The following is a 27,027-nucleotide window of genomic DNA, read 5'->3' on the forward strand; positions in this document are numbered from 1 at the left end:
TAAATTCTCTACAGTCTCCACAAGAAGCAGAGGGAATACTTCCTTATTGAATCTATAAGGCCAGCATTACTCTAATATCAAAGTCAGACAGACATTACAAGAAAACTACAGACCAGTATCTCTGACGAACACAGAGACCAAAAATCCTCAACAAACTATTAGCAGACTGAATTAAACAGTATATTTAAAAAAAAAAAAAAAACATACATGACAACCAAATGGGATTTATCCCGGGGATGTAAGGCTTGTTCAGTATTCAAAAATCATTTAATGTAATCTATTTACATCATAACAGATGCAAAAAAAAAGCATTTCACAAAATCCAGCAACCATTCACAATAAAACCTCAGAATAGAGGCGAACTTTCTCAACTTGATAAAAGAATATCTATGGGAAATTTACAGCTAATATTATACTTTCTGGTGAGAAACTTAAAAGCTTTCCCATCAAGATCAGGGACATCTTTTCACCACTCCTTTCTAATCTCTACAGGAAGTTCTTGCTAATGCAATAAGATAAGAAAAGGAAATGAAAGTATACAGACTGAGAAGGAAAGAATACACAAATACAAAATGAACACTAAAATTCAAGCAAGCATTTTAATAAAAAGAAACCTGGATCTTTCTGCAATGTTAGACTTAAATATCCTCTCACAGAAAGGTTACTTTTCACTTGGCTTCCATGACTCTCTTCTCTCTCCTCTCCAAAGGCTCTTCATCTGGCTCATCTTCCACACATGCAATAACAACAGATGTTCACCATAATTATGTTCCGAGCCCTTTTAAAGGATGTCTTGAAACTCATTCGTCTGCAATCTTACTCCCTTTGTTTTAATTACTCAGCATCACCTCTCGGCAAATAACTGCCTGTATTTCAGTTCTTAATTTTTAGCTATCTACTGAGCAGCTCTACTGTGATATCCCGCAGGTATGTCAAACTCAATATGCCTAAATCCAAGCCTTGTTCTTCCTCTCTATTTCATACCCCATCCTCCTTGTCACTGACTTTTTAATCATTTTGATCTAAAACTCAATTCATTTCATTTATATTATCAATTTTAATAGAAAACTTTCAGAAAAGAGAGATCTTATTCTATTTACGTAGTCTGCATTCTTTTCTCTGACACCGAATTTTTCAAAAACAGGATTTTACTTTTCTATAAAATATGCTATTCCTTGGACAACTGTCACTTTTCAACCATAATTGTATTGTTGGATATTTTCAAAGAACTCTGGTTGTTTTCTCTTTGGAATACACTCCTAAAAATGAAATTACACGATTAAAGGATAGAGGTATTTTACATCTACTACAAAATTCTGCTTCAAAAAGGTTAAAACAATGTATACATCCACCTGGAGAACCAGAACTTGTTTGTTTCACTAAGTCTTTGCAAACAACAATGGTTATAATTTAAGCAAAATCTCTGCTAATAAGTTTTTCTTAAGGGTATTTGTTTGTTGATCACAAGAACTATGTGTAATTTTAATTTTCTCTTTATAATTTTCTATATTTTAACTTTCTACAATAAAAATGCCTCAGAAAAAAATTATATACAGTGTGATAAGTGCTATTTGTACAAGCATAATACAAAATGTACTTGAATGACAGAAAAAAGAAACTGTTTCTTAACCTGATTGGAGACAGTCTTTCAAACTGAGGACCCAGGCTTTCAGGAAGTATACTTTAGGAACAAAGAGAACTAAATAATCCAAGTTCTGATCTATCCTCCACTACAGCAGCTCTATTTCTCTGTTTTCTACACTGAGGCTCTGCCTTAAACTCTACTTGAAAGTGAGTTCTGCTGCTGTAAAGAAGCACCAAAATCACTGTTCTAAATCACTGATTTGATTTGTAAAGTACTACTTTTTTTTTAAGGAAGGTAGGAAAAATGTTCAGTTTATTTTAGAAAGCTTTCCAACAAAAATGGTTTCTAAAGTATGCCATTTAAAAGTAAATGCCTAGCACTTCCCTGGTGGCACAGTGGCTAGGAATCCGCCTGCCAATGCAGATGACACGGGTTTAACTCCTGGTCTGGGAGGATTCCACTTGCTGTGTAACTACTGAGCCTGCTTGCTGCAACTACTAAAGCCTGTGTGCCTACAACCTGTGCACCACAACCAGAGAGCAGCCCCACTCTCTGCAACTAGAAAGCAGTCCCTGACGCCCACAACTAGAGAACAAACGGGCGCATAGCAACAAAGATCCAACACAACCAAATTTTTAAAATAAAGTTAACAGGTGTAAGTTTAAAAAAGAGAAAAGCCTATGTCTAAAGTTTAAAAAGTCCACATTTGACTATACATCTAAATTTGTGTAAGTGTATACATCATATTACAGTAACACAAATAATTTCTTAAAAATACTGCTGCTAACTGGTAGACATTTTTAGGCTACTGAACATCAAAGCATGAGTAAACCTTTTTCTGTTTTTAATTAACACACAGTCCCACTTAGAAGTCACGAGGCCTGCGAAACTTTAAGTCCATTCACAAAGAGGACAACTGTAATTCACATGGATCAAACTGCCCCAGTAGTCACAATCTAAAAGGCAAATCATATAAAAACCTTCTTACAGGTACTTTTACATTATTTTTATACAAAATACCTTTGAACAATAACAAAAAACTGATTTAATTGATATATTTTTATAAAATACAATGAAAAATCAATTTGTGACAGAAACATACCATGCTCCAACACTTAAGATATCCAAATTCAAATTTAAGAATTCTTTTGGAGAAACACAGAAAAAAGGAAAATTACTGTTCATATTTTACCTGTGGGCTGAAGTGAAGCAGGGGGCCGAGGCTGTAAGCCCCACAAGTTTTCCATACTGCTCCGGTCCTTAAGATCCAAGAGATGTATTAAAATTAAAGGATCGATGTCTAATAAACTACTGGTAGCAGCAGAGCACAAGTGTGCTCTTCTTGACATTCTGCTACTGGCACCCACATAGCCATGGTTACCACCTGCGAAAGAAAGAGATGTAGAAAATGAAAGCTATATGTAATTGGACAAATTCAAGTATACTGAAAAAAGTAAACTGGTTAATGTTGTTTGAATACTTGTCTATGGCCCTATCTCTCAGGAGCTGGTGTTCATGATGAGAAGCACACAGAAACCATATCGCCAGAGAAGTGTACAAAGAACAGTGAATGACCCCTGGCCTCATTACTATTCAAAATTCAGGAGTTACCCACAACCCCATCCTGCGTGCATGCTCAGTCATGTCAGACTCTTCACAACTCCATGGACTATAGCCTTCCAGGAGCCTCTGTCCCTGAAATTTTTCAGGCAAGAATACTGGATACTGGAGTAGGTTGCTATTTTCTCCTTCAGGGGAATCCTCCTGACCCAGGGATCAAACCCATGTCTCTTGCATCTCCTGCATTGGCAGGTGGATTCTTTACCACTATCGCCACCTGGGAAGCCCCATCCTAAGCCCCAGAAATAAAAAGGTGAGAGCATGTACAATATATATAATTGGGGGATGAGGGTTAAGGAAAAGGAGAATGTATCTTATAACCCAGTGGTCTTGGATGAAACTCAAGCCTCCTGGTAAAACAGATCCCAAGGATCTAGACACCAAAATGGAATCTTCTGCAGGTCTAGGAACAGTAAAATACTCAGGTCATGACTGTCTGGCAAGACATTTTTTCTAGTTTGATTAAATACTGAAGTACAATTTGAATATTTTAGACTTAACCTGTTAATGACTGATACATAATATGACATCTGAGAATATGGTCATTCTGTATTACTTATATTGAACTAAAAAGCTCCTTAACCCTAGGAAACCATCTGACTTTTCTCCAGTGCCTAGTACAATGCCTAGCAAGTATTAGGTATGGATATGTTGGTTAAAACTGACCTCCTTAAATAAAGTTATTTAAATATATTCTAAAAAAAACCCACAACATTAAAAAATGCTACATGCAAAATCTTAAAGTAGATAATATAAAAATAACATGAAGTAATCAGGTCCTGACTATTCATGAGGGTGTTTCTAAAGAGATGGAGATGGATGGGGGGTACTCAGAAGAAAAGTTTATTATTCAGAAGCTTCAGGCCAGTTATTTACTTACATGTTTTTCATCCATATTCACATCCTCATGTCCTTACCTTCTACTTGTTTGTCCTCTCTAAGGATGATACCATTGCCAATTTCTCTTTTAGCCTCTGTACACACCACTGCAACTCCTATTTTTTGTTTTTTTGTAACTCCTATTCTAAAAGACAGAAAACTATTCCCTCTCCCCCTTGAAACTGTTCCTTAGCTCTTTTCCTTTACTAGGAAGTTCCCAAATCAGGCTGCATATAAGTCAGTTGGAGGAGTTTTTAAAATGATAGGTTCCTGGCCCTACTCTAGATGTCCTGAATGAGGATACTGGAGTGGGTTACAGGACTTTTTCAAAAAGCTACTCAGGTGGTTCTGATTATACAGTAAATAGGTTCATCCAGATTATGGTATCAATTGCCCAACTATCTGTTTCTTCAGAAACAACAGTTGTTTATCTCATGTTAAATGGACCTCCACGTACAGAAATGCATGTTAATAGTCTTCTGTTTCTAACCACTCTTCCAGGTCACTCACTACTCTCACCAATGAGCAAAACTCCATTCTGTTGTGGTTCATGTCCTTTGGCTCCATCCCTCCCAGGTTCCCATCCTTCCACACAATATCACATTTCATCCAAAGGCATCAGAGATTTTAGAATCTATTTCAGTTTCCCTCTCTAAGAGTTAACACTGCCATTAACCTGGGGGAGTGTGTGGATGTCTGTCTCATACAGCCTAGTTGCATGAGTGCATGCTCAGTTGGTTCAGTTGTGTCTGACTGTTTGCAACCCTATCAGCTGTAGTCCACCAGGCTCCTCTGTCCAGGGGATTTTCCTAACCCAGGGATTGAACCCGCATTTCCAGCACCACAGGAGGATTCTTTACTGCCGAGCCACCACGGAAGTCCATAAAGCCTAGTGAATGATCACACATTAATAGCACCCCAAGATTCCTCCATGCCTCCTAAAATTGTTCACTTACCCTCCCCCCCAAAGGTAACTTCCATCCAGAGTAAAATTAGTTTGCCTGTTTCTGAACCTTTTTTAAATGCAATGATACAGCTATATTCTTATATTCTGCTTCTTTGCTCAATATTATATTCATGAGATTCATCTATATTGCTATATATAGCAGCTTATTCATTTTCATTATTTCTGTGCAGTGCTACAAAATATGAATATATATAACCACTTTATTTCTATTAGGAAAGAATTTGGGTTGCTTTTTGCTACTAGAAATAAAGTTACTGAACTTATAAGCAGAAAACCACTTCTGAACTTCACATGGGGAAAAAAAAACTCATAAAAAAGCAAATGGATGCTCTCTTTCTAAGACAAGCCAGATTAAGCCTGCTAAAATGTCACACTAATCTATCTGAGCTCTTGATTTTACTACAGTGCTTGTATGTATTAGCAAAAATTTGAGGTCCTACAGTCTAGACTCAAATTACCTTTCCAGTCTTCTCTAGCTTTTCACATTCTTTACTTTGTTAAAAATTACATTTACTTTTTAAAAATTAAAAACACAAGAAAACAAAACCACCTAAAAAAGAACAATACTGCTCTAAATTATCTTGTAAAACTCAACTGGCAAATACCAGCTCCCGTTCTGTTGAAGTGGAAAAGTCACAGGATGTGTATATTTAGCTTTAGCCTATACTGCCCAACAGTTTCTAAAGCACAGTTATCATTTTCATTCTACCAGCCAGCTATGAGAGTTTCCATCTCTCCACATGTTTTCAACATTTAGTACTGCCAGTTTAAAAAGTATTAGCCATTACAGTGGGCATTCAGTGGTATCATAATGTGGATTTTATCTGGCATTTCCTGAAAAAGAATGAAGAAAAATGAACAGAGTCTCAGAGACCTGTGAAACTCCACCAAGTGTACCAATATACACGTAATGGGAGTTAGAAAAGAGGAGAAAGAAAAATGGGTAAAAATTCCCTACATATAATGAAAACTATTCATGTAAACATCCGAAAAACTCAACTTAAGAAACTTCATGTAGGATAAACAAACTCAATAGCACCACAACTTGCATTTCTCTGACAAAAGCAGTGAGTATCTTTAAAAATGTGTACTGGTCATCTAGACAGACTCCTTTGTGAAGTGTCTATTCTTGTATTTTGTCTTTTTTTTAAACTAAAGAGGCTGTCATCTTTTTCTTATTGATTTGTAGAAATTTTTTACATATTATGGGTGAATCTTATAAATAATATTTTAATTAGTTCATTAATTTCAATGAATAAAAACTATGACTCCTATTTTTAAAAATCTTTTTAAAATAATTTTTTATTTTGGGGGCTGTACTGGGTCTTCGCTGCTGTGAGGGCATTTTTCCAGCTGTGGCGAGGAGTTACTCTCTATTTTGCAGTGCATGGGCTTCTAATTGTGGTGGCTTCTCCTGTACAGCATGGGCTCTAGGGCACACAGGCTTCAGTAGTTGTGGCACATGGGCTCAGTAGTTGCAGTTCCTGGGCTCTACAACACAGGTTCCATAGTTGTGGAGCATGGGCTTAGTAATTCACCAAAGACCAGGGACTGAACCCACATCTCCTGCATTGGCAGGCGATTCTTTACCACTGAGCCACCAGGGACGCCCTGATGATGCTTATTTTTAAAAAGAACAATGCATATTACTACAAAGACTGCACACCTGTGGTCTTCCAAGCAGCCAGTTGCATGGGTCTGGAGATCATAACATGGGAGTCCCACTGGCCCACCAATATTAGCATGGATTACACTGAATATATTATCCTCTGCTCCAAGACTCACTAGCTTATGGAATGAGGCCCAAACTAGAGACCTTAAGGAATCACCCCCACAGCACCACCGACTCCACCCCATCCGGTAAGACACTCCTAAAGTCATACAGAGTCTTATTATTTAACATCTCTCAAAAGGTTTCTTCTTCTCTGCCTCTACTCTTCTTGCCTCATTTTGGGCCCTCAAACTTTCCCTCCTGGAATATTGAGGTAGTTTCCTTTTATTTTTTTGGCTACACCGTGCAGCTTGTGGGATCTTAGTTTCCAAACCAGGGGTCAAACCCATCCTCTCATCAGTGAAAGCATGGAGTTCTAACCACTGGACTCCCAGAGAATTTTCACAGTAGTATCCAATCTCATCTCATCCATCTTTAACTCATTTTTCACTATATAGACAAATCTGATCACATTCACTCTTAAAGACCTTTTGTGGTTCCACAGAATAAAAGGCCAAGCTCCTTAGCCAGGCAAATAAGACTTTCCGTTATCTGATCTTGTATCGTGATGGACCTGGAGGGTATTATGCTAAATGGAATAAGTAAGACAGAGAAAGATAAAGAAATATGACTTCACTTATATGTAAAATCTAAGAAACAAAACAAATGAACAAACATAACGAAACAAGAAACAGTCATACACAGAAAACAAACAGGCTGTTATCAGAGGGGAGAGGGGAATGGGGTAGAGAAGAGGAAAGAAAAACAAAGGCAACTGTGTGAGGCAAGGAATGCTACCTGGCGTGGCCGTGCTGATCGCTTCAGTGTGGATCTACCTGAAACCATCATGCTGTACACCCGAAACACAGACACTGTTTGTCAATCAGACCTTTTAAAGCTGGGGAAAAATGAGCAGGAGCCAGCACATGAAGGCCACTGCATACCATATTAATGAGTTTGCATTTCATCCTATAAGTAAATGGAATGAAACAAAGGGTTTTTAAGGAGAGAAGGGATACAATCAGATATTATTTTTAAGGGAATAAAAAGTCACCTCATTCGGAACTCATGCCATGGGAAACAGAATGGATGGAAGCAATAATGGATACAAAGAACCCAAACAGCCTTTCATTCAGGTTGAAAGACACAGGCCTACACCAGAAACAGCAATGGAATGAGAAGTAACACATGTATTCACTCACTATCTAGGAGGAAGAATCAACGGATTTTGGTGACATATTAAAGGAAGAGTCGGAGGAGAGGAAAAGGTGAAGAATATACAGCGCTACTAATCATCAAGGTGGCGGCCATCACTGATGGGTAAGCCTGCAAATGAAAAGGGAATGATTTCTATCTAGGAGTTCTAAGACTGAGACATCAAAACCAAACTGCTACATCGGTCTGGAAGTCACGAGAAAAATAAAGGCTAGCGGTGGAGCAGGGAGTAATCAGCATACAGACAAAACTGACATACAGGTGTGACTGAGATCACCTAGAAATAAAGTGAAAGACAGTGGTACCAGTGCAGAAGTGGAAGTTGAAATGCTAAGGAGCAGTATTAAAGAGGTCTTTAGATATTCAAGCATGCTACAGAATATGCCAATATTCATACCAAGGGCGACGCAGGTAAAACAGAAGCAGCAAAAAACTAGTTGATAATTGTTCTAGCCAAAATCCCCATGCTTAATTGAATAGGTCCAAGAAAACAAAAGAAACACTTACTATTTAAAACTGGTTATCCCAGGAGGAGCCGTGTACTTTGGTAAAAAGCTAGGTTCAAGACAACAACATGAGGTTCTAGTCTAGCTATACCAACTAAATCTTCGAGCTTTTCCCATATAAACTGAGTTGTCAAAATGTCTTCTGTAACTCAAAGATTCAGTGATTCTATTCAAATTAATCTATAGTTGAGGTAGATATACAAACAAGACTTACGTATCATAAAATGTAAGTTTGTAATAGTAGATAAGATCATGAGCCTTGGATTCAAATACACAGAAAACTTCCTTTCCTTTACTTAACTGTAAAACGATAGCCAGTTGCTTAATTCTTTTACACATCAGTTTCTACAGCTACAAAAAGAATATTAAAATCTACCTCCAAGAATTTTACAGGTAAATGAGATAAGGTACATATTAAGTGCTTTTGCACAGTGCCTGCTATGTAAGAATGCATCAAATTTTAGCTCTTACAATTCTAAATACTATTAGTAACATTCTAAAATCCATACATAAAATACAGTCCTTCAACACCTGGAACAATGTAGGGCAATGGCTGCCACATATCAAAATATGATACATTCAAAGATGAGGAAAGAGAAGACAGGATGGCTTGTGGGGTTTGGCTCCAGTACCTGGAGGTCCTGCTGCAGCTGCATCTTCCATGAGTTCTCCCTCTTCCAACTCCATGTTGTTGTATTCCACATCATTCTCTCCAGACCTAAGAATATATAGAATTCATTTTCCACATAGTAAGTAAAATTAACATTATCTGTCATATCTCAATGAATTTTACAACAATAGTGTACAGCTTTCTCCTATGAAGTAACAGTATATTTCTAAACAGAAAACTGAGGGGAAAGACTTTTGTCATTATCACATGTATGGGCATTATTATTAATGTTCAATCTACCTTTTTAAAGTACTAAAATAGGTTGGAGAAATAGAAAATTTGAGAATCACGTAAGCAGAAGAGATTATAGCTTCAAAGAATTTGTAATTTAATGGTAGTAAATTAGGCTTAAAACTGTACATTTTAAGATTAAGAACGATGTTCAAATTACTATATATGACTAAAAACTAGTTTCTTAAGATATCATTTCAGAAAAGAGGATGATGTTTATCAAAACAATTATCTTATTTTAAATGACAAAGTACTAAATGGAATAGCACAAATCAGCGCGAGTTTTGGGTATTTAAAGTGAAAGTCACTCAATAGTGTCCAACTCTGCAACCAATGGACTATACGGTCCAAGAAATTCTCCAGGTCAAAATACTGGAGTGGGTAGCCTTTCCCTTCTCCAGGGGATCTTCCCAACCCAGGAATCGAACCAGGGTCTCCTGCATTGCTGGTGGATTCTTTACCAGCTGAGCCATCAGGAAGCCCAAAGGAGTCTGAAAATCAATTCCCAGGTTGACAGAATGAGGAGCTCTACAGATCTGTTCTCCAGTGACACTGTGAACATTTTTTTTAAGGCAATAGTTTATAGACTCTGGAAATGATTCTAAGAGCATAAAGCAAATGAAAACAGTAATGAAATTTGTTAACAACAATGAGTCTGTGGTACCTGAACCAAGAGCAGTGATACAGCAATTCCACTTCTGACTGACGCGCCCAAGCACATAAGGCTCCCATTTCCTACAGCTCCCAGGAGAAGGACTATATTCCCAAGAGGAACAAGACCCCAGCATTTCTCTTCCTGCTCCCAGATACCTGTGGCTAGGCTAAAGTCAGGTACATGTGGCCAAGAGGCAGGGATTCCCTTCTTCCATCCAGACCCAAGGCTCTACCTTTGATGCAGCATGTGAAAAAACTGGGGCCCAGATCACCCGCAAGTCACTCATAAAGCAGAAGTTCCGGGCCTCAGAAGACCAACTGAAAAGATCTGAGGCTATAGCCCCCAACTCACCCATGCCCACTGGCTCAGCTTCTAAAGTGGGAGAAATAAGCACACCTTTGTCCTCACTCTAGCTTCAGAACTCTGGCTCAGAAATTTTGCCTGTGAGAAGAAGCAGGCTATAAAAACAGAGCCACAGAAAAAGGTATAACACTATTAAGAACATTAAAAAAAAAAACTCTCAAATGGAATCCAGAAAAAAAGAAAAATAGGAATCCAGCAAAACATAAGGGGTTACACACCATGGCAGAGTAGAAATTATCCAGGAACACAAAGTTGGTTTAGAATCTGAAAATGAACTAATGTAATACACCATATTAATAGAATAAAAAACAAAAACTACATGATCATCTGAAGAGATGCAGAAAGAGACTTCGAAAAAACCAATACCCTTTCACAATAAAAACACTCAATAAACCAGAAGGGCATCTATGGAAAACTCACAGCTAACATCATATTAAGTGGTAAAAGATTGAACTTTCCCTGTAAGATCAGGAACAAGATAAGAAAGAACGTTCACTCCCACCAATTCTATATGATGTTCTATCCAGTAAACTTAGGAAAGAAAAAGAGATAGAAGGCACCCAAATTGGAAAAGAATAAGTAAAACTATATCTATTTACAGGTATAAGATTACATATAGAAAAATCTCAAGAATCCATTAAAAAACGATTCAAATTCATAAACAAGTTAACAGGGTTGCAGGATACAAAAATCTGCATTTTCATGTACTTACAAAGAACAACCCACAAAAGAAATTTTAAAAGAAAATTCAATTGCATTTACGATAGCATGAAAAAGAATAAGATCAAAGAACAACCCACAAAAGAAACTTAGAAAGAAAATTCAATTACATTTACAATAGCATGAAAAGAGAGTAAGATACTGATGAATGATTTCAAAAATGTATAAAACATATACTCTGAAAACTACAAAACACTGTTGAAATGTTAAAATTTCTGATTGGCAAAAGACCCTGTTAATATGAAAAGATAAGCTACAGAATGAAAGTTATCTTCAAAGCATGTTCCAAATTCAGCAAAGGACTAGTACCTAATATACAAGTGAAAGTGAAGTTACTCACTCCAATCCCATGGACTATAGCCTACCAGGCTCCTCCGTCCATGGATTTTCCAGGCAAGAGTACTGGAGTGGGCTGCCATTTCCTTCTCCAGGATCTAACATACAAAGAATTCTCAAAACTCAACAGTAGTTGCTAGGAGGAAAGAGGGCATTATTGTTTTATGGATACAGAGTTTAGTCTGGGAAGATGAAAAAAAAAGCTCTGGGGATAGATGGTGGTGATGGTTGTGCAACAGCATGAATATTTAATGCCAATGAACTGCCCTTAGAAATTACTGTACATGCATGCAAGAACGCAGACTCAGTCACTCAGTCTTGTCCAACTCTATGCGACCCCATGGATAGTCTGCCAGGCCAGTCTGGGATTTTTCAGACAAAGTACTGAAGTGGATTGCTATTTCCTTCTCCTGTGGTTATGTATATTTTATCATTAAAAAAAAGTTCCAATTAGAAAACAGGTAAAAGACACGAAGAGAAATTTTACCAATGAGGATACGCCTACGGGAAATTAGGCACATGAAAAGATGTTCAACATCATTAGCTAACAGGGGGAAGTAAATTAATACCACAATGAGATATAACAATGACTAAAATAAAAACTCGTGCCAACACTAAATGCTGCGAAAGTGTACCATACTTATACTGCTCATAGGAACGCAAAAACCAGAAAACTAGTTGGCAGTTTCTTCAAAAACTAAACTTTCAATTGCCATACCATCCAGCAGTTAAATTTACCCAGGAGAAATGGAGATTTATGTTCACACAAAATTCTGTACATGAATGTTTCTAGTAGTTTTATTTATAGTAGCCCCGAACTGAAAACAATCCAGATGTTCTTCAACAAGTGAACAGCTGAACAAATTGTAGTGTATCCACAACACAAACCACTTACCAGCATTACAGCGAACAAACTACCTATGCACAAAATAACATGGATGAGTCCCCAGAGAATCAGAGTGGAGAAAATGCCAGTCCCTAAGTGTTACATCGGAGAAGGCAATGGCAAGCCACTCCAGTACTCTTGCCTAGAAAATCGCATGGACGGAGGAGCCTGGTGGGCTGCAGTCCATGGGGTCGCTACTAGTCGGACACGACTGAGCGACTTCACTTTCACTTTTCACTTTCACACACTGGAGAAGGAAATGGCAAACCACTCCAGTGTTCTTGCCTGGAGAATCCCAGGGACGGTGGAGCCTGGTCAGCTGCCGTCTATGGGGTCGCACAGAGTTGGACACGACTGAAGCTACTTAGCAGCAGCAGCCGCAGCAAGTGTTACATACTGTATGATTCCATTTACATAACATCCTTTAAATGACAAAATTATAGAAATGAGGAAAACATGGGTGGTTGCAAAGGAAGGTTAAGTGGGGAGAGTAGGTATGTTACAGAACGGCAACATATGGGGCACTTGTGGTGATGGAAGTGTTCTGTAGATACATTATGTCAAATCAATATCCTGGCTGTGATGTTTGTTACTTACTACTGGGGAACACTGGGCAAAGGGCATATGGAATCTTATATTATTTCTCACAACTGCAAGTGAATTTACAATTACCTCAAAAAAAGAAAAAAAAAAAACAGCAAAAAGAACAGACATACTGCTATCATAAAAAGACTGAGGTAGAGGGAGAGAAGAAGGCCTGTTTATAAATGTGCCCTGGATAACTGAAGTTATTCACAATAATCACTACCCAAATCAACCATGTTCCTAGTTCCCATCTATTAAGGAAGGAACCGACCTTAATTTGTAAAAGCTAACAATGTATGTTCCTGAGATGGTCAACTGGGCTTGCCAGTGGCTCAGCAGTAAAGAATCTGCCTGCAATGCAGGAGATGCAGGTCCAACCCCTGGTCCAGGAAGATCCCCTGGAGGATGGCATGGCTACCCACTCCAGGATTCTTGCTTGGAGAATCCCATGGACAGAGGAGCCTGGTGGACTACAGTCCATGGGGTCACAAAGACACAACTAAAGTGACTGGGCACAGTACAGATGTGCAAATTGGCTTAACTGCGCTATTTCTATGAATTATACAATATACTTTGAATCAAGCTATTAATGTACATTCAGGCAAATAAAGAGAACATAATCAAACACTTTCTAGTGGAAAAAACATTAAAAGTCAATCTAGGGGACTTCCCTGGTGGTCTGGCGATTAGTACTCTGCACTTCCAATGTGGGGACCTGGGTTCAATTACTGACCAGGGAACTAGATCCCACATGCTGCAAAGAAGAGCTTGCATGCCTGAACTAAAGATCCTGCCACAACAAAGGATCCTGCATGCTACAACAAAGATCTAAGATCCAGAGTGCCATAACTAAGAGAGCAGCAGAGCCAAATAAATAAGTATTTCTTTTTAAAAAGTCAATATAATGAAAGGCTGTGAATCAAGCTTAATGGAAAATACAATGCCCTCAAAACTACCCTGAAAAAAGTCAAGAGATCTAACAGTTAAAGGAATTAATTCAGGTAGAACCATATATGTAAGCTATTTATCAAGGTGATTCCACATCATAGAATCACCATCTTAAACAACTTTTCATGTTAGTTCAAGTGAATAAGTTTTATTTTATATGTTTAAAAAAATCAGTAATAATGATTTTTGATTTGGTAACTTAAAGGTTTCACATTTTAACTAACCCTTTAAGACAACTTGCCAAGTATTCTAAAGAGGGAACTTTAAGTGCAAAAGGTCTATTCTGAGGAGTTAATACAATAAGAACTGTATTTACTTTATCTCAAATGTCTTGCAAAAAATTTTATGTGGAGAGAGAAAAGAGAGAAACATAACAAAGCAAAACATTAACATTTGGGGAATTAATCTGTTACCATTTTTGAAACATTTCTTAAATATGAAATAACCGCAAAGTTAAAAGTTAAAGCTACAACTAAAACTCTACTTGGATCCCAGAGATGAGAGGGAGGGAACTCACTCTTTCTTCCTTCATTTATATAAGATAGAGTAAATCAAGGGAAAAAAATGCTTAATATCCCCAGTTTTAGAAAGAAAAAGAAAGTGAAAGAAAGAAAGAAAGAAACTGAAGTCGCTCAGTCATGTCCAATTCTTTGCGACCCCATAGACTGCCGGGCTCCTCTCTCCATGGGATTTTCCACGCAATACTGGAGTGGGTTGCCATTTCCTTCTCCAGGGGATCTTCCCGACCCAGGGATTGAACCCACGTCTAATGTATTGTAGGCAGATGCTTTACCGTCTGAGCCGCCAACCAGTTTTAGGCCTAACTTAACTACCATGCTTCTAATAATTATCACTTAGATGATTTATAGTTGGAGTTAATGTGAGACACTCACATCGTTTCTTCATCAATGTCATTTTCTTCTGTGTTACTTGTTGCTGTGGAACTGGCAGAAGAACTGCTGCCATCGAGGTGATTTGCTTCATCTTCACCAACAAGATCCAGATCCAGATCTCCGTCTGAAAGCTCATGCTAGATTAAGGCAAAGAAACAAGATTTCTATCTCACATGTTTTCACTCAGCCTGGACTAAGCACCAAATAAGGTACTCATCAGAATTCTCTGTTGCTGGGCCTACACTGCTGAGCCCTGTAGAGATAAATCACACAAGCACATTACCTGGGACCACCAATAAGTTATTTCTGCCAACTGCAGATGGGCTTTCAATATGACTGGAAATGGTTCATACAGTCCACGCCAACTTCCTCACAGAATAACACTTAAAATCATCACTCCTCAAGGTCTACATAACCTCTATTATCCTCAATGTGATTATAAAACCCTGTCACCTTTCTATACAGAAAAACATACTGGCTATGGCTGCTGCTGCTAAGTCGCTTCAGTCGTGTCCAGCTCTGTGTGACCCCACAGACAGCAGCCCACCAGGCTCCTCCGTCCATGGGATTCTCCAGGCAAGAACACTGGAGTGGGTTGCCATTTCCTTTTCCAACTGACTATGGCTAGTTAGCATAAATGCCTCCAACTTTCAGCTGCCCTACCTACAAACTCCATCCTTCAACTTATTATATCAAAGGTTAACTGCTACACCTGAGTTCTCCATTCCAACATCTAATACCTCCTAAAATAGTCTGTTATGTCAATACATGTACCTTTTCAATCTTTCTCTCCACTGACTCCATCAATTATAACATACACCTGAAGCTTCCCGTCCTCAGTTCAGTTCAGTCGCTCAGTTGTGTCCAACTCTTTGCGACCCCATGGACCGCAGCACGCCAGGCCTCCCTGTCCATCACCAACTCCCGGAGTTTACTCAAACTCATATCCACAGAGTCAGTGATGCCATCCAGCCATCTCATCCTCTGTCGTCCCCTTCTTCTCCCACTTTCAATCTTTCCCAGCATCAGGGTCTTTTCCAAGGAGTCAGTTCTTCGCATCAGGTGGCCAAACTATTGGAGTTTCAGCTTCAACATCAGTCCTTCCAATGAATATTCAGGACTGACTTCCTTTAGGATGGACTGGCTGGATATCCTTGCACTCCAATGGACTCTCAAGATTCTTCTCCAACACCACAGTACAAAAGCATCAATTATTCTCCTCTCAGCTTTCTTTATACTCCAATTCTCACATCCATAAATGACTACTGGAAAACCATAGCTTTGATTAGATGGATCTTTGCTGGCAAAGTAATGTCTCTGTTTTTTAATCAGCTATCTAGGCTGGTCATACCTTTTCTTCTAAGGAGCAAGTGTCTTTTAATTTCATGGCTGCAGTCACCATCTGCAGTGATTTTGGAGCCCAAGAAAATAAAGTCTGTCACTGTTTATACTGTGCATATAAGTTAAATAAGCAGGATGACAATATACAGTCTTGACATACTCCTTTCCCGATTTGGAACCAGTCTGTTGTTCCATGTCCATGTCTAACTATTGCTTCTTGACCTACATACTGATTTCTCAAGAGGCAGGTTAGGTGCTCTGGTATTCCCATCACCTGAGGAATTTTCCAGTTTGTTGTCAAAGGATTTAACATAGTCAATAAAGCAGAAGTAGATGTTTTTCTGGAACTCTCTTGCTTTCTTGATGATTCAACAGATATTGGCAATTTGAGCTCTGTCTGGTTCCTCTGCCTTTTCTAAATCCAGCTTGAACATCTGGAAGTTCACAGTTCATGTACTGTTGAAGCCTGGCTTGGAGAATTTTGAGCATTACTTGACTAGCGTGTGAGAGGAGTGCAACTGTGCGGTAGTTTGAGCATTCTTTGGCATTGGAATGAAAACTGACCTTTTCCAGTCCTGTGGCCACTGTTGAGTTTTCCAAATTTGCTGGCATGTTGAGTGCAGCACTTTCACAACATCATTTTTTAGGATGTGAAATAGATCAACTGGAATGCCATCACCTACACTAGCTTTGTTCGCAGTGATGCTTCATAAGGCCCACTTGACTTCGCAATCCAGGATGTCTGGCTCTAGGTGAGTGATCACACCATCATGATTATCTAAGTCATGAAGATCTTTTTTGGATAGTTCTGTGTATTCTTGCCACCTCTTCTTAATATCCTCTGCTTCTGTTAGGTCCCTACCATTTCTATCCATTAGTTGCCCATCTTTGCATGAAATGTTCCCTTATCTCTATTCCCATCCTATTGTTTTCCTCTATTTCTTTGCACTGATCACTGAGAAGGCTTTTTTATCTCTCCTTGCTATTCTTTGAAAGTGAAAGTGAAGTCACTCAGTTGTGTCCGACTCTTTGCGACCCCATGGACTATAGTCCACCAGGCTCCTCCGTCCATGGGATTCTCCAGGCAAGAATACTGGAGTGGGTTGCCATTTCCTTCTCTGCATTCAACTGGGTATATCTTTCCTTTTCTCCTTTGTCTTTCGCTTCTCTTCTTTTCACAGCTATTTGTAAGGCCTCCTCAGACAACCATTTTGACTTTCTTTTTCTTGGGGATGGTCTTGATCCCTGTCTCCTGTACAATGTCATGAACCCCCGTCCATAGTTTTTCAGGCACTCTATCAGATCTAATCCCTTGAAATCTATTTGTCACTTCCACTTAGGGGATTTGATTTAGGTCATATCTGAATGGTCTAGTGGTTTTCCCTACTTTCTTCAATTTCAGTCTGAATATGGTAATAAGGAGTTCATGATCTGAGCCACAATCAGCTCCTGGTCTTGTTTTTGCTGACTGTATAGAGCTTCTCCACTTTTGGCTGCAAAGAATATAATCAATCTGATTTCGGTGTTGACCATCTGGTGATGTCCATGTGTAGAGTCTTCTCTTGTGTTGTTGGAGGAGGGTGTTTGCTATGACCAGTGCATTCTTTTTGCAAAACTCTATTAGCCTTTGCACTACTTCATTTTGTATCCAAGGTCAAATGTGCCTGTTACTCCAGGTATCTCTTGACTTCCTACTTTTGCATTCCTGTCCCCTATAATGAAAAGGACATCTTTTTTTGGTGTTCCTTTTAGAAGGTCTTGTCAGAGGTTAAAGTGTCTGCCTGCAATGCAGGGTTCGATCCCTGGGTCAGGAAGATCCCCTAGAGAAAGGAAATGGCAACACACTCCAGTATTCTTGGCTGGAGAATCCCATGGACGGAGGAGCCTGGTGGGCTACAGTCCACGGGGTCTCAAAGAGTCGGACACGACTGAGCAACTTCACTTCACTTTGAAGGTCTTGTAAGTCTTCACAGATACATTCAATTTCAGCATTACTGGTCAGGGCACAGACTTGGATTACTGTGATACTGAATGGTTTGCCTTGGAAACAAACAGAGATCATTCTATCATTTTTAAGACTGCTTCCAAGTACTGCATTTTGGACTCTTTTGTTGACTATGAGGGCTACTCCATTTCTTCTAAGGGATTCTTGCCCACAGCAGTAGATGTAATGGTCATCTGAGTTAAATTCACCCATTCCATTCCATTTTAGTTTGCTGATTTCTAAAATGTCAATGTTCACTCTTGCCATCTCTGGTTTGACCACTTTCAATTTGCCTTGATTCATGGAACTAACATTCCAGGTTCCCATGCAACACTGTTCTTTACAGCATCGGACCTACTTCCATCACCAGTCACATCCACAACTGGGTGTTGTTTTTGCTTTGGCTCCATCTCTTCATTCTTTCTGGAGTTATTTCTCCATGGATCTCTAGTAGCATATTGGGCACCAACCGACCTGGGGAGTGCATCTTTCAGTGTCCTATCTTTTGCCTTTTCATACTGTTTATGGGGTTCTCAAGGCAAGAATACTGAAGTGGTTTGCCATTCCCTTCTCCAGTGGACCACATTTTGTCAGAACTCTCCACCATGACCTGTCCATCTTGGGTGGCCTTACACAGCATGGCTCAAAGTTTCATTGAGTTAGACAAGGCTGTGGTCCATGTGTTCAAATTGGTTAGTTTGCTGTGATTTTAGTCTGTCTGCCCTCTGATGGAGAAGGATAAGAGGCTTACAGAAACTTCCTGATGGGAGAGACTGAGGGGGAAACTGGGTCTTGTTCTGATGGGCGGGGCCTTGCTCAGTAAATCTTTAATCCAATTTTCTGTTGACGGGTGGAGCTGGGTTCTCTCCCTGTTATTTACCTGGGGCCAAACTATGGTGGAGGTAATGAAGATAATGGCGACCCTCTTCAAAAGGCCCCGGCATGCACTGCTGTACTCAGTGTCCATCTTAAACAAATATAACAAAAAGGGCTTCTCTCTCCATTTCTCTCTTACCTTAAACAGTAACAGCCACTTCTTGAAATCTCATTCTAGCTGTAGTTTAGCTGCGACAAAACCTGGCTACTTCCCAAATCCTAAATCATCCTACCTACACATGCAATGATAAGGTACTTCAACTAGATGCAGTTGAATGGAAATAAGACACATTTTTAAATTCTACAACTTACACAGCTTCTAGAATATATACCACAGTTTCTTGTGTAGACTGTACAGTTTCCTATAATAAATTAATTTTTAGAAACTTGAAACACTTTTGATTCAACTTCTGACATATTAATATTCACAACAGGGCATACATTAGTAACGAAAACATAAATGGACAAGATTTTTGGCACACTGACCACCCTACATCATATGCTGAAAACTGTGATATTATTTCTCTTTTCAAATATGAAGTGAATCTAAAGCAGGTCTATTACATGATAATCTTCATTCTGAATCTTCTCTTCATCTTCTTCATCCTCCTTGACCTCTCGTACAGAAGCTGTCGTAGGACCATCCTGGAGAAGCACATCAGCACATGATCCAGACTTCTTAGCTCGTGTCTCAGGAGTGTCATCATTTTGGGGGCTAAGATGATTATCTGGTGGTGACAAATCCCTTGATTTCTGAGTTCGAGACAACTCAATAGTAAGTCTCTTAAAAAAAGAACAACACAAACATGCGTCATAAACAGTCCGTCACTAGTAAAACTGTTTCAAGCAAAAACAAAACAAAAAAAAACCCGCCCCACATACGCAGATATTCATAAAAATAGTTCTTGAACCATCTATCTCATACCTACTTGACTTCTGCTTATGGAAAAATCTATACGAAGAAAAACTGCCCAATTTATGCTCATCTTCCTTCTCATCTACAAGCCCATGCTACACACACAATTAGCAAACCGCATCGTACATATAGGCAGTTTCAGATCGTATACTTGACAGGAAATTTTTTTCAAATAGTCATGTTTTCCTCCTTCTTATATTAAGCCACTCCCAGCACTTCAAATTTCTCACCCCATCCTAACATCCACTGGCAGAAAGAAACATTCCTCACATAATTTAGTTTAGCATTGTAAAATAAAAGTTCATTAACTGATCCTCCCCAGCACTCAGTTCAACAACAATGAGAATTCAAGGCGAACAACATTTAATTGTCGGGGAAGAGAAATACCCAAGTCACTGAGAGAAACACAAGAGTCTGCCTCAAACTAGAGCAGCACTGTGCAATGCAATCTTATGCAATCATGAAATGTTCTGTATTGCGACTCCCAATACAAGCTAGCTAGTACAATGAAGGAACTGGATTTTTAAGGCTAGACAACCACATGTGCTCGTGGCTACTGAACTGGACAGTCCAGAATGAGACTCAAAGGTAATGAGAATAAAGAACAAGTGGATTTATCTGCAAAGTTACAAACAAATTCTAATTGCAAATTTAACAGGCCTAAAAGACAATATGAAACACAAAACCTAAAATATGTTTTTTTGCTTACCTCTTTAAGGTTATTTATCTGTTGTATATAGCTAGTTTGTGCAGCTTCCAATTGAGTGATATACCAATGCTGGTCCCGGCATTTTTGAAAGAAAGTTGGTGAACGAACCTGAAACCTTAAAAGAACAGCTGCACATGAAAACTAATCCAAACAGTAAAATGTTACCAACCAAGCCTTAAAACTGTAACTATTAAATTCTACAATTTTAAATTTACTTGATTATGAGGCCAAGATCTTCCCAGGTGGTGCAGTGGTAAAAAAAAAACTCTCCTGCTAATGCAGAAGACGCAGGAAATGGGGGTTCAATCCTTGGGTCAGGAAGATCTCCTGGAGGAGGAGACGGCAATCCACTCCAGTATTCTTGCCTGGGAAACCCCATGGACAGAGGAGCCTGCTGGGGTACAGTCCATGAGGTTGTAAAGAGTTGTACAGAGTGACTGAGCACTGAGTACACAAATGAGGCCAAAATTCAGAACTCAGAGCTCCTGGTACTTGCCATTTACACATGTAGTCCACTAATTATAAGGACATATGGTTCTGAAAATTTATATCTAAGTCAGCTGCTAAATTCAAACTGTAGTTTTCTAAAGAAGTAACATTACACATCATGGTTAAGCTTCTAAATTAACCTCCTTAAAATACATTTACTATAAGAATCTACCTCAAATACACTGCTGATCATAATCTGGGAAGAGGATAGTACTATGCAGGAAGGAGATAGCTAATGCTTCATTCTCCCTTCTTGCCTAGGTCAGACCCTAGCAAAACAAGCAAAGTTTATTTTAGGCAATGTCCTTTTTCATTCCCTCTTCCATCTCATATTCCCATATTTCCTACTCGTTAAAAAACAAAAAAAGTTAGGGTTAGGGAAAAAAACAACTATCTCTATGTATTAAAGCACAAAATTAGATATAAGACAGGTTCTTGACCTCTTCGGAGTTATCTGTACTGTAAAAAAACTAACACTTTTTAAAGCAAAAAAATTTAAAACCCCACACCTACCTTGTTAGATAAACATGACTCCATTTATAGTGAAAAACATTACAGTAATGCATAAAGATGTTTCTGAAGAAAGGAAGAGCCACAGGAAGCAACACTAGTTTGGAAGCCTGCAAATCCCACTCTGGACTTCCCGAGTGGCTCAGTGATAAAGAATTTGCCTGCCTATGCAGGAGACAGGAAGATCCCCTGGAGAAGGAAATGGCAACTTTCTCCAGTATTCTTGCCTGGAAAATCCCATGAACAGAGGAGCCTGGTGGACTTAGTCCATGGAGTCACAAAGGGCTGGACATGAATCAGCGACTGAGCACATACACAAAATTCCTCTTCTACTCTTGCCACCCTTATGTGAACTACCATCCTGTTTTTTCTAGGATTTTAGAGCTAGTACAGGAATCTACTGACCACCTAACAGCTATCTGCAGCAAATAACTATTTTTAGTTAAAGATACTCATGCATCAAAGGGTAGAGATGATTCACTCAACCATTATTCTAAGTGGATACTGCCAGACAGCATACATAGGTTGGACACTGGTGAGACTATCTGAAACATGTTATCTTTAAATGACTAATGGAATTGACTAACGCTGCATATTACTTTTAGTATCTGTGCCATTAAAATAAAAGCAAGCAGCAGGTAAAATTCCTTAACTATCTCTTTTAATGAAAGAATTTCCATATATAGCATCGACTTAAATAACTTTCTAATAAACAAATATAAAATTCCATCAGAATTTATATTAAGGTTTTAAATTTTCAACAAGCCCTCATTAAATATATAAATGTTATATGCAATAATGAAAAGCCCTCTTTCCACGAACACACAGCAATTTATTTATACTGCTATTATGGCATAACAACTGTTTTTAACCTGCCCATTTCATCTTCAGTTTCCAAAGGACTAAAATCAGGCAACAGATTCTTAATTTCTTTCCTAATATTAGCCCAGGGACGTCCCTGGAGGGACAGTGGTGGAGAATTCACTTTCCAATATAGGGGTTCAGTTCAGTTCAGTTGCTCAGTCATGTCTGACTCTGAGACCCCATGGACTGTAGCATGCCAGGCTTCCCTGTCCATCATCAGCACCTGAAGCTTACTCAAACTCATGTCTATCTAGTTGGTGATGCCATCCAACCATCTCATTCTCTGTCATTCCCTTCTCGTCCTGCCTTCAATCCTTCCCAGCATCAGGATCTTTTCCCATGACTCAGTTCTTCGAATCAGGCGGCCAAAGTATTGGAGTTTCAGCTTCAGCATCAGTCCTTCCAGTGAATACTCAGGACGGATTTCCTTTAGGATGGACTGGTTGGATCTCCTTGCAGTCCAAGGGACTCTCAAGAGTCTTCTCTAACACCTCAGTTCAAAAGCATCAATTCTGCAGCTCTCAGCTTTCTTTATAGTCCAAATCTCACATCCATACATGACTACTGGAAAAACCACAGCTTAAACTAGATGGAGTCTGTCAGCAAAGTTTTGTCTCTGCCTTTTAATATGCTGTCTAGGTTGGTTATAGCTTTTTCTCCAAAAAGCAAATGTCTTTTAATTGCATGGCTGCAGTTACCATCTGCAGTGATTCTGCAGAAAAAAAAAATAAAGTCTCTTACTGCTTCCATTGTTTCCCATCTATTTGTCATGAAGTGATGGGAACCGGATGTCATAATCTTAGTTTTCTGAATGCTGAGTTTTAAGTCAACTTTTTCACTCTCCTCTTTCACTTTCATCAACAGGCTCTTTAGTTCTTCTCGCTTTTTGTCATAAGGGTGGTGTCATCTGCATATCTGAGGTTATTGATAATTCTGCCAGCAATCTTGACTCCAACTTGTGCTTCATCCAGCCCAGCATTTCACTTAAATCATGTGAGTTAAGTAAGCAAGGTGACAATATACAACCTTGATGTATTCCTTTCCTGATCTGGAACCAATCTGTTGTTCCATGTCCGTTTCTAACTGTTGCTTTTGACTTGCATACGTATTTCTCAAGAGGCAGGTCAAGTGGTCTGGTATTCCCATCTCTTTCAGAATTTTCCACAGTTTATTGTGATCCACTCAGTCAAAGACTTTGGCATAGTCAATAAAGTAGAAATAGATGTTTCTATGGAACTCTCTCGCTTTTTCTATGATCCAACGGATGTTGGCAATTTGATCTCTGGTTCCTCCGCTTTTTCTAAATCCAGCTTGAACATCTGGAAGTTCATGGTTCATGTACTATTGAAGCCTGGCTTGGAGAATTTTGAGCATTACTTGACTAGCGTGTGAGAGGAGTGCAATTGTGCGGTAGTTTGAGCATTCTTTGGCATTGCCTTTCTTTGGGATAGGAATGAAAACTGACCTTTTCCAGTCCTGTGGCCACTGCTGACTTTTCTAAATTTGCTGGCACAGAGTGCAGCACTTTCACAGCATCATCTTTAAGGATTTGAAGTAGCTCAACTGGAATTCCATTGCATCCACTAGCTTTGTTTGTAGTGATACTTCCTAAGGCCCACTTGACTTCACACTCCAGGATGTCTGGCTCTAGGTGGATGATCACACCATCGTGGTTATCTGGGTAATGAAGATCTTTTTTGTACAGTTCTTCTGTGTATTCTTGCCACCTCTTCTTAATATCTTCTTTCTGTTAGGTCCATACCATTTCTGTCCTTTATTGAGCCCATCTTTGCATGAAATGTTCCCTTGGTATCTCTAATTTTCTTGAAGATATCTCTGGTCTTTCCCATTCTACTGTTTTCCTCTACTTCTTTGCATTGATCGCTGAGGAAGGCTTTCTTATCTCTCCTTCCTATTCTTTGGAACTCTGCATTCAAATGGGTATATCTTTCCTTTTCTCCTTTGCCTTTAGCTTCTCTTCTTTTCTCAGCTTCAACTGAATTCACCTTCCAATACAGGGGATGAGGGTTCAATTCCTGGTCAGGGGACTAAGATCCTACATGCTGCAGGGCTACTAAGCACCCCAGTGACCGAGCCCGGGTGCCTCAACAAGAGAGCCTGCATGCTGCAAACTACAGGGCCCTTGCACTCTAGAGCCTGCGCGCCAAAACTAGAGAAAAAGACTGCCCAGCACAATGAAGATCCCACGTGCCACAACTAAGACCAAAAATAAATATTAATTGTATTATAATGAAAATTTAAAAATAAATATTAATATATATGTGTTTATATATTAATATACATATATTGGCTCAGTGCCAGGCATAGACTCAGGAAAAGTTGCTGAATTAATGATAATTAAACATCACAACAAGAATCTGTTGCTATACTAATATCCAAGTCTTTAAGTTCTGCTATAAACAGGAATGGCCAAAATAAAGACCCAGTTCAGTTCAGTTCAGTTCAGTCGCTCAGTCGTGTCCGACTCTCCGCGACCCCATGAATCACAGCACGCCAGGCAAGTTGTGCTAAACTACACTGAAGAAAGGAAACTCTCTCATACAGATCATCAGAAAGAGTCAATACTACTAGGATTCCAAGAAGATGACTAAGGCCATAAACAACAGCTATTTCAGAGACTGGTAAAATTGATATTTGAGTAATTGTGCAATCTTTCTGGTTAAATTATGAAACAGCAACAAATTACTCCTTTTGGTGAACAAGAGAAACTAAAAGTTATAAAATGGTAGTAAACTAATCTCCCCAAAGAAAAGGTGACAAAAACATGATTTTCTACATTCAAAGTGCAATCCTTTTTTCATTTTCTTATTCTTCCAGAAAAGTTATGAAGAACACATAATAGTTAATGGTGATATAATAGCAACTCATCCAGCATGCTCAAGGAAAAGAAATCAAAATAAATAAAATTTAAGAACATATTAAACCTCTTTTAAGGAAAAAAGAGCTTTTAAAAGTATTTGATGGAAATTTAAACTTTTAAACACTGAAATCTCTCAGTTCAAAACATATTTGAATTTCTTTACTATTCAAGCTCTCATTTTGATCATCAAATTAAAATAGGGTGTAATGGTACCCCTAAACTGAATTATAAAGGTACCCCAATATCAAACAGGGCTGTTGCAATTCTACAGTCACTGCTTATGTTCTGTCTTTTATTGTAAATGACACATCAACTACAAACTCTTAGCTTATTTTCATCAATTTTCACCTGTATTCCCTTACTTTTAGTTTGCCATTATCTAGAAGAAACTGAAATGTTTTTGTGAAACTAAGATGATGCTGTGAAAGTGCTGCACTCAATATGCCAGCAAATTTGGAAAACTCAGCAATGGCCACAGGACTGGAAAAGGTCAGTCTTCATTCCAATCCCAAAGAAAGGCAATGCCAAAGAATGCTCAAACTACCACACAACTACACTCATCTCACACGCTAGTAAAGTCATGCTCAAATTCTCCAAGCTAGGCTTCAGCAATATGTGAATCGTGAACTTCCAGATGTTCAAGCAGGTTTTAGAAAAGGCACAGGCACCAGAGATCAAATTGCCAACATCCGCTGGACCATGGAGAAAGCAAGAGAGTTCCAGAAAAACATCTATTTCTGCTTCATTGACTATGCCAAAGCCTTTGACTGTGTGGATCACAACAAACTGTGGAAAATTCTGAAAGAGATGGGAATCCCAGACCACCTGACCTGTCTCTTGAGAAACCTGTATGCAGGTCAGGAAGCAAAAGTTAGAACTGGACATGGAACAACAGACTGGTTCCAAATAGGAAAAGGAGTACGTCAAGGTTGTATATTGTCACCCTGCTTATATGCAGAGTACATCACAAGGAACGCTGGGCTGGAAAAAGCACAAGCTGAATCAAGATTGCCGGGAGAAATATCAATAACCTCAGATATGCAGATGACACCACCCTTATGGCAGAAAGTGAAGAGGAACTCAAAGGCCTCTTGATGAAAGTGAATGAGGAGAGTGAAAAGGTTGGCTTGAAGCTCAACATTCAGAAAACGAAGATCATGGTATGTGGTCCCATCACTTCATGGGAAATAGATGGGGAAACAGTGGAAACAGTGTCAGACTTTATTTTGGGGGGCTCCAAAATCACTGCGGATGCTGATTGCGGCCATGGAATTAAAAGACGCTTACTCCTTGGAAGGACAGTTATGACTAGCCTAGCTAGCATATTAAAAAGCAGAGACATTACTTTGCCAACAAAGGTCTGTCTAGTCAAGGCTATGGTTTTTCCCATCGTCATGTATGGATGTTAGAGTTGGACTGTGAAGAAAGCTGATAGCCAAAGTATTGATGCTTTTGAATTGTGGTGCTGGAGAAGACTCTTGAGAGTCCCTTGGACTGCAAGGAAATGCTACCAGTCCGTTCTAAAGGAGATCAATCCTGGGTGTTCATTGGAAGGACTGATGCTAAAGCTGAAACTCCAATACTTTGGCCACCTCATGCGACGAGTTGACTCACTGGAAAAGACTCTGATGCTGGGAGGGAGTGGGGGTGGGAGGAGACGGGGACGACAGAGAATGAGATGGCTGGA

At 39.1% G+C, this 27,027-nt stretch overlaps 1 protein-coding gene across 7 annotated transcripts in view; it reads right to left on the reverse strand.

Moving 5' to 3' along the window:
* TRIM37 (tripartite motif containing 37) overlaps nucleotides 1–27,027 on the reverse strand; it is a 152,440-nt gene that overhangs the window by 49,233 nt on the left and 76,180 nt on the right. For all 7 annotated transcript variants that reach the window (XR_008682420.2, XR_008682427.2, XM_088828633.1 and 4 more), the window contains exons 14-18: nucleotides 20,597–20,711; nucleotides 19,536–19,754; nucleotides 14,771–14,907; nucleotides 9,116–9,201; nucleotides 2,778–2,969 (exon numbers count right to left, since the gene is read on the reverse strand). Coding sequence is in view for 5 of the 7 variants with exons in the window: in XM_088828633.1 (XP_088684759.1) it covers nucleotides 2,778–2,969; nucleotides 9,116–9,201; nucleotides 14,771–14,907; nucleotides 19,536–19,754; nucleotides 20,597–20,711 (749 nt within the window). In the remaining 2 variants the exon portion in view is untranslated. The remainder of the gene's footprint in view (nucleotides 1–2,777; nucleotides 2,970–9,115; nucleotides 9,202–14,770; nucleotides 14,908–19,535; nucleotides 19,755–20,596; nucleotides 20,712–27,027) is intronic.

The sequence above is a fragment of the Moschus berezovskii genome, chromosome 20 (genome assembly GCF_049115385.1).
Source record: "Moschus berezovskii isolate FMDL1 chromosome 20, NW_MosBer_1.0, whole genome shotgun sequence".
NCBI lineage: Eukaryota > Metazoa > Chordata > Mammalia > Artiodactyla > Moschidae > Moschus > Moschus berezovskii.